We start from the raw sequence: 8,366 nt of genomic DNA on the forward strand, positions 1-8,366 counted from the left end.
ATACATGGAAAGAAACAAATAAATCTATTCGCTCCACAGGTAGGCGGTCATCAGAAACATTGTTAATGTAGTCAATCACCATATGATTGCTAAGTTGCGTTTACATGACAAACACAATTTGAGGGAGCACTGGGTAACAGTTTGGCCATATGCATTAATTTAATAAAAGCTACCTATGTGAACTCAGCCATAGCGCTTTAAGTACCAAAGGCAGTGATAGGGAGCGCTCTGATTTCTTTTTGATATTCAGCTTCACGAAGAAATTTAGAGTACTAACGTTTTCCTATCTGCAGGTGCTGCCAAAGAGCCTCTACGATGTTGCGGAGTTCCTCTTGAACTCTTCCATCCTGAATGTTTTCCGGTCCGTGTACCTGAAGGAGATCCGACATACCCCCACAAAGCATGTTTGCACTACATTCGTTCTACGCCAGCCGTGCGAACCGGATGCACTCTTGGACCGCGCGAACAAGTCAGTTTCGCTATGTAGGAGATAGATACATCATGTATTCATTCCTTACAGTAACGTCAATTATTAAACAGCAAAGATTAAGTGGCCGCTTTAATCAGCCCAAGTTTGTAAATAATTTAGAGTTATTTTGAAATCTGAATTATCATGTGCCTTCACTAGAGAAAACTAAATCAATCAGCTTTCCACGTCAGATAAATCAAGCGACCTCATTTATCGACGCCTCTCCTTTGTACGGAAACTCACGAGAAGAAGCTGTTCCGCTGCGGCTCTTCCAAAAAGGAGAACTTTTAGCCGACCACGAACTTCATAAGGGAGGAGTGGCACCTAGAATGGCATCTGGTGCGCCTAGGGTCTGTCAAGGACAACTCTGCTTCCTTGCCGGTACGAGACTATTCTAGAGGCTATACATAGAATGACCGGCAATATTTAAGCGAATTATCTTGCTTGAGTAAAAAGTTTAATGCGTTACGTGTAAAAAGGATCCCTGCCGGCTTTGCCGTATGAATCTCAGGTTCGGCTATTGCTTTTGTTCTACCTTTAACGAACTGGCCATAGTTTCAGTACTGGCGTCGTATATATACACGTAGTATATATATACGTAAGACAAAATGTAGATGCTACGTGTAGTTCATGCTTTGATATATCATATAGACTATAACAGAAGGCACCGCAGGCCGTACGATCATAAATATACCCTGTTGCGTTAGATAAATTTTAGTTGACGAAATAATCAAGACATGTTCGCGTGCGAATTTAATCGGTCTAATCTAGGCAACAGGCAGCAGCTATGTATTATTAACTGTTTGAACGTTGTGATCCGGCGCGCTCGTTAATCGTCATGGCACCAGTGGCCTTCATATGCGGGTACTTGCTGATGCGTTCGTCAGAAACCCTTCGTCTATTTCTGCAGTAGCGTCTCGTGTAGGTAGCCTCAAATCAGATCGAGTAGGTCGCTCTGTACCTGTAGGATGACGATGCAAGTCAATTGCTTGCGCTATTGCAGTTTACTAACGCTGATATTCTGAAGCGCCCTGCTCGCTAAGCGAGCTCACCGCTTTAAGCGCAATCAAACACACGAGAAAGATCGCCACGACGGCTATCGTAAAGTAGCAGAACCTTTGGTGAGCGCCATTTTGGTCCTTTTCGTATTCCTCCGATTGACATTTTTTCCGAGTTTCTCGCAATTGCTGATATTCCGCCTTCTCTAACATACTCAACGTTTGGTCTCAACTCACCGAGAAGAAAGCTTCGTTCTTTCGGAGCTTTGAACTACGCAACTGGAAGTCAGAAATACAAAATGTCCTTTGCAATATTACTAGAGCCATAAATCATCAATGATCTGCTCTAGTTTTTGCTAGCAACAGCGGCCAGCGTGTATTCTTGGAAGCCAAGCTTGACTTCGTAAAGGCCTTCACCATGTTGTACCGAGCTTTCCCTATGCCTGTAATCTTGAACCTAGCTTGAACCCAGCATGAAACCTATATATTAAATCTGGCTTATTTTGAATAAGGTAATATTTAGATGAATCTAACGGGGCTCGATGTTTAAAAAGAACTGAAAATATCGAATTAACAGAGTATAAAATCCCAACCAAACGATAGGTATATATATATATATATATCTATCGTAACAAATGCCTTATTTTATTGATAGACATGTATATATTTCAACTCCGACAACACAAAACCACATCTGTTGATTTCCGTGCCGACTCAATTCATCGAACCGTAAAATGTCTCTTCTCTAACAACGCGTTATGCTCTGGATTATTTATTTTCATCGTTTCTTATATTCCGATGAGCACACACAAACCTATATTTAGTGTGCCGTGGGTGGGGCCTAGTAAAAGAGCAAACAGATCGGTGTGCGGTAAGTTAAAGTGGCAATTATTTTAATTGAAAGTGTACTCACATTTGTACCAGGTGATCTTCGAATCAACGAAAATGCCCCTTTGGCATCGATGCATGCTCTCTGGTTAAGGGAGCATAACCGTGTGTCTCGAACTCTGGCCTCCTTAAATCCACACTGGAGAGATCATGTTCTATTTGAGGAGGCGAGAAGAATCGTCATTGCCGAACTGCAGCACATTGTCTACGCGGAGCTGCTGCCTGCGATCATCGGATCTGTATGTTCCATAGTTTATTGTATTATCCTAAACGAATGGCAGAATACGCTCGAGCTCACACAACGGTTATCGCTTGAATACAAGCGCTCGTGTCTTTTATTCCCCAAGGACGAGCCTGACAATAGCTAATTGCTAGGTCACCGGTGGTCCCTGTGATAGCTTAGCGGGTAAAGTATCTGCCTGCTATTCATAGGGACATCTTGTCCTCTAGGCTCGAAGCCGGGCATAGGATGACTTCGTTCGTTCTTGTGCTCTGAGCCAGCGGTTTGATAAAATGCCTAACGTCGATACCGCACGTAAAAATTCCTATCGTAGGGTTCAACAGTGGGTACGCCGACCACCTAAATGTAGCACAATCTGCATTATAATTAAGTGGCAGCAGTTCAGGATGTATATAAGCAGGAATTCATGTCTTTACACAGATCTTCTACCCGTGCAACGTTTGTGGATTTAGTTTTCCATAATACGTATATTTAGCAGTATTAAACTCTTAAATTTTAGGACTTGGGTGCAGCTTATTTTCTATAAAATACAATAAAACTGACAATGTCCTCAACTTCACATGCATTTGGCACCCTGCCAAGGACAAAACATCGCGTATCCATATAAATGAATAGATTTTTCTCGAATGTTTCCGAAGTGAAACAATCGGAATTAATTACATTTCTAAATGAATGTTTCCTTTATGCAAGAAAACATTCAAGTAATTTTGTCAGCTGCAAGTTGAGCCTGTTTATAAGATCCAAACGTGTCAAATAAATCGCTCTTTTCAGGAACAGGTGGAAAAATATCGCCTGCGCCCTTTAAACTCCGGATACTCCGAGGACTACAACATCAATCTTGACCCATCAACTGCAAATGAAGCGGCAACTGCTGTCTTGCACTTTGTAATCTCTATGATGCCAGGATACCTTGAGCTCCAGGATTTACACAATAGCTCCCGAAAGACACAGATGGAAACCTTACGAACCTTCTACGCCCCGGATGAGGTTTGTTTTTATATGTTCAAGACAATTCAACAATCGTGCTTAACGTGTTATGATACATTAGAGTGTATGGTAAAAACGAAGTTTGTTTCACTGCATACGATCGCGGCGATACGGATGAAGGAGTCGTATTAGGCCAAAGATACTACAGACATATGACAAAATGTCGGTTGAGATCCGTCTGCTTAGTTTCGAGTGTTTCGAGCTAGGGATCTGGCGGCTGTCGTCATTTCCTATCATCACTCAAGTCCGTTTTTCTGCTAGGGGAATAAATGCGTTTACTAGCTCAGTCTCTCGCTCGCGTTCCGCCGCTCAAATAATTCATGTTAGCGTGGTTTTCCTCTTCACTCCGAATACGTTCGAGATTCTGTATTTAGGGTATCGCTGATGAGGCAACGTAACGCCGGGCCCATCAGCCTCTGTCTAGCTAGGTCCTAGAAGCTCTATCCGGACCTATTGGTCTTTTGTGGAGGCATTGGAACATTGTCGTAGAGCAACCGTGTATATCGTATACATAATTAGTCTTATCTCACCATACACTATCTGATAGGTAACTTGTATTCTATACGGAATGCTTGAAGCATATGCATATGCATGTATCTTATGTTTCACTATTGGTTGTTGACTAGGCATACGACGACATGCTCATTTAGTATTACCGCTGTGTAGTTTCTGATAAACCACTGTGTACTACGTGTAACCGTACCATACGCTGGAAGGTAGCTTTTTTCGACGTACTAAAAGCACATTGTGTCATCACAAAACTACAGATACGCGGCCATTAGCTGCGCCTAAAAACTGGATCTCATTAGTTTTTTTTTTTCGCTAGAAAGTCTACGATGTTCGACAAGGTTCATTTACGGATTGTTAGACATACACATATTTCAATAGGTCTATTTGTTGTTTTTAGCCATTGTTATTTCTAGCATGTGCTGCATGCTATGGTAATTTCTCAGACAAATGCAGGTCATACAATTTAACTAGATATATTTTAATTTAGTAGCAGAGTGTTACATAGGTAATTAATTGATTGCGTTGTTTCTCCTTTACTGGCGGTCAAGCGTTATATATCGATGGAAAACCTCGTTCTTGCTTTGCAAGGATATTGTTAGTGTGTTCGGATAACAGATAAAACTCACATAACAATAAGGTGCTTTCAAAAATGGCTTAAAACGATCTTTGTCGAACTCGTAAAAATAGGACAGAGTGAGAGAGACACTCTAGGCTGAAAATGCCTTTTTTTTTTAACTTATCCGACTTCTTTCGATAGGTACTCTGACCTACATAAACCTTGCTGTCGCCGCCATACCTCTCTATTTGACCTCGGAAGAAAACGAATAGCAAATGCGAGAAATCCGCTCTTTATCGCTCGAGGCTACCCCTCTTTAGATTCTGAACTTAAAAAAAAGTGTAGTAAATAACGTCACGCTTCTATTCGAGAGTTTTGACACCATTTACTCTCGTCGTACAGCAATAAATTAGAAATAAAAGCAATAAATAATAATGGCAATCACTTAACTCTAAGATTTGTTATGACCATCTAGGTAGATTAACTAAAATTCGGTGGCCGGTTTGTCCAGCGCAAATCGACTTCATAATTGGGCTGATTTTTCGCCTGGGTTTAGCCTTAGGAAAGGTCCTGCATAAAATGGAACCTATTCGACGTCTACTTAGAACGTAATTCGTGTTCATTGGGGCAAAGTAACCATTTTTGGGAAGTCAATTAGGTCAATAACAATTAATAATTTACCACGAGCTTGTATTACGAAGTTCTTTATCTTTTTCAGGTTGTACAAAATGAACGCAACAGCGAGCTTGAGAGCAGGCTTTGACTCGTTTATGAGATCTAGTAGTAAAGTGATCTTTTTTTCCGAAGCTATGAATCATTGACGAATAAGTGATATAAATGGATGATCTTTTTAATGTAAGAATAGGTTTTTTTTTTTAAAAAAAAAAAGCAGTTTCTTTATGGCGTCATGCTAATTTGGCTATTTTACAAAATTATTAGTAAAATACGAACCATCTCGGCATATATTACATATCTTTTCCAAATGGTATAACCAATTGAAGTGAATAGGGTATTGACAGTATAATATCGATCCGATATAAAGGCGGAAATAGCTATAAAAATAAGTCAAGTAAGTCTCCGGTTAGTAGCACATGCAGAAGGTTAACTTCGCACGTGCAAGTTTTGTAGTTTTATATAGACATACATATTCGTGATCGAGAACAGTTGGGTCTTCGGGCATCAACGAATTAACTACAATAGGGAAAAAAAAAAAAAAGGAATGTGAAATAATTCTAACAAAATTATCGACTGCTGAAAAAAGGTATTAGAATAACGCTACTAAACGAACGAGGTCACCGACTTCCAAGTGAGAAGTTACCTGGATCAAAGAAATATAATTACTCTAATTAGAATTTATATTACCGAGTTTTAGAAGAGCAGCAATCGGACGTATGTAAAGATATAGGTCTGGAATAAAGCAACAGTTTAGGTCAGGGGTTAGGCACACATGACTATAATGGAAAAACCTGTTATACGAAGCAGAAAAACTGCAACAGCATAAATGTCACTACTAATTTGAATGAACGAGGAAAATTGAAGCATTGTAGTAGAATAACCGGAACGAGATAACGAAATTGGGGTTGCAAAATCTCTGATAAATCGGAAAAAAAATGACACCGAGGTGGCTTTATAAGGAGAGAACTGCAATTAAACTATAGTTAGCTTTGCTAGATGTAACGCGAATCCAACATTTTTTCCTGCTAGCGGTGTCTGTTCAATTACGAAAATCCTTACTGGATCCTTAATTAATTCATACTGGAGGTTTCAATATTTCGGTAAGATTTAAAAATCAATTCTACCGGAAAAACAGTAATAAAAATTCACATGAAGGCCTATGCGGGAAAGATACTTTTTTGATACCAATCAATCGATCCCAATTGGCTAACTGAAACACAAACATGCCCTTATAGTTAAGATCTTGAAAATGTATGACATCTTTTTCGCTAATGTGGCAATAGGGTAAAATGTGTTTCGACAAAGTTTCGACAACTGGAAAGTTGAAGCGGCTGAAACAGCAGGAAACGTAACACAATTTATTCTTTAAAAATATTCAGGGAGAAACATTTGCTGTATATTTCTATACAACGTACCACTTTGTTTTTGAACACCAATCGACAGACATTGGCGACATTTGTACTCAGATGCAATGCTTGCGCTAATAGCTAAAATTGGTAATTCGGCGTAAAAAAAAGAGACAAACCAAATGCGGTAGTGTTGCGTGACTAGACTGAAAATGTTTTTACATAGAAGTCTATGTAAGAAGGTGTTATGCCACTCGATAGATCTTCATGAGCTGAGTAAAACGCAATGGAGAACCCTACATAAAAAAAATCATGTTTTTAATTGAGATGGTATGCCTACGCAAAGGTGGGGCGACTAAATGAACTTTTAACAGATGTTCATTGATAAAAAGCGTTTCCTCATGTATTTGAAAAATTCTAAGGTGAATTATTTACTATAAAAAATCAACAAAAAATAACAGATCCTCCCATTAGTAACAGAAAATAAAAGCAACTTTTTAAACTGGAAAGCGGCTTAGAGGAAGAATTGCTCTGTTTCACAGGAGGACAAGTCCATGATTTGTTTGCAAAGGCGAGTTTCACTTATATCGATTACGATATCGCTTTTGAAGCCTTCATTTGTCATAAACCTATTATGATTGTTTATTTTATCCTCCAAAAAATGTAATCGGGCGTGTTTTGAGTTTAAACGTTCAAGTTCTTTTTCAACCAATGCACAAAAAGGTGGAGTTGTTCAAGTATTTGTTCTAAGTAGCGTCTATTGAACCACGAAAAATTCCGCCAAAGTATTTTCCGTTTGTAAACCGAAACGTAAACTTTTGTAAACGTTTCTATATATATATATATATATAATACTGCACAACGGCGCAGATAGTCATATAAAAAAATATAACCAATACATGCATTATAGTCAAAATTATACACCATGATAAAGCACAGGTAATTGTTTAGACCAGAATCACGGATAGCTTGAGTAGTTATAATGACTTCACTGAGGTTAGGTCGGCCTTGAAAAATAGTACTGTTACTTCTGTCATCTAGACTGACTTCGCGAATAAGGCAAAAGTCCATGTTATGCTAATAGTTTCTCGCTGTCTAACGAAACTTTACGAAGCAAATGATGATTTTTAAGCTAGCTAGCCTGCTTTATAAAGCATAATTTTTTTTCTAGCCAAATTCACAACCGTTACTCCTAAGCATAAGATATTTAATTGCCCATATAGGTCGACCTCTGGGCCATACAATTTTACGCTGTAACGCTATACCTTCCACCAATAAGAGTACCTTTATATTATGTATTTTTTTGAAAATTGACGTGCACCGTCAATTTATTGTTGTTTGGCAAATACGATAGTGATTTTTTTCTTACGACAACCGTTGCTTTTCTATCGATTATGCCAACAGTGGCAGTTGTATTGAAAAAGTTAGTAGTTTTTACTATTTCAGGTGCGTTCCCATATAAACGAGTTTGTTCTTGGAATGCTGACGCAGCATGCCCAGGCTAAAGATGAATACGTTTCCGCGGCAATGACTAACACCTACCCTATGAATACCACATCATATCAGGTATTTTTTCTAAATAAATATTATTGTTATTATTGCCTTCTTCGCTATGTACTAGAAGCTGGTGCCCCCGGCAGTCCTGCATAATATGTCCTGTTTGACCATTAAATATGCATGTCTTTATTTTGTCGGC

The 8,366-nt window shown here is 39.0% G+C and overlaps 1 protein-coding gene and 1 long non-coding RNA gene across 6 annotated transcripts in view; one reads left to right on the top strand and one right to left on the bottom strand.

Annotated features, from left to right (window-relative positions):
- Positions 1-8,366, top strand: part of LOC111262832 (uncharacterized) — a 38,502-nt gene that overhangs the window by 15,172 nt on the left and 14,964 nt on the right. For 2 of the 5 annotated variants that reach the window (XM_022837411.2, XM_022837416.2), the window contains 5 exons: positions 294-469; positions 661-850; positions 2,392-2,594; positions 3,368-3,583; positions 8,117-8,236. In XM_022837411.2, coding sequence (XP_022693146.1) covers positions 294-469; positions 661-850; positions 2,392-2,594; positions 3,368-3,583; positions 8,117-8,236 — 905 coding nt within the window. The remainder of the gene's footprint in view (positions 1-293; positions 470-660; positions 851-2,391; positions 2,595-3,367; positions 3,584-8,116; positions 8,237-8,366) is intronic. The other 3 variants (XM_022837410.2, XM_022837413.2, XM_022837414.2) reach the window with 3 other exon arrangements.
- On the bottom strand, positions 1,210-2,523 carry LOC147753147 (uncharacterized). Its single transcript, XR_015312062.1, has 2 exons — positions 2,381-2,523; positions 1,210-1,746 (listed from the first exon to the last, which is right to left on the bottom strand). It is a non-coding gene; the product is annotated as an uncharacterized LOC147753147 (long non-coding RNA).

Source organism: Varroa jacobsoni, unplaced genomic scaffold (assembly GCF_002532875.2).
Source record: "Varroa jacobsoni isolate VJ856 unplaced genomic scaffold, vjacob_1.0 scaffold_706, whole genome shotgun sequence".
Lineage (NCBI taxonomy): Eukaryota > Metazoa > Arthropoda > Arachnida > Mesostigmata > Varroidae > Varroa > Varroa jacobsoni.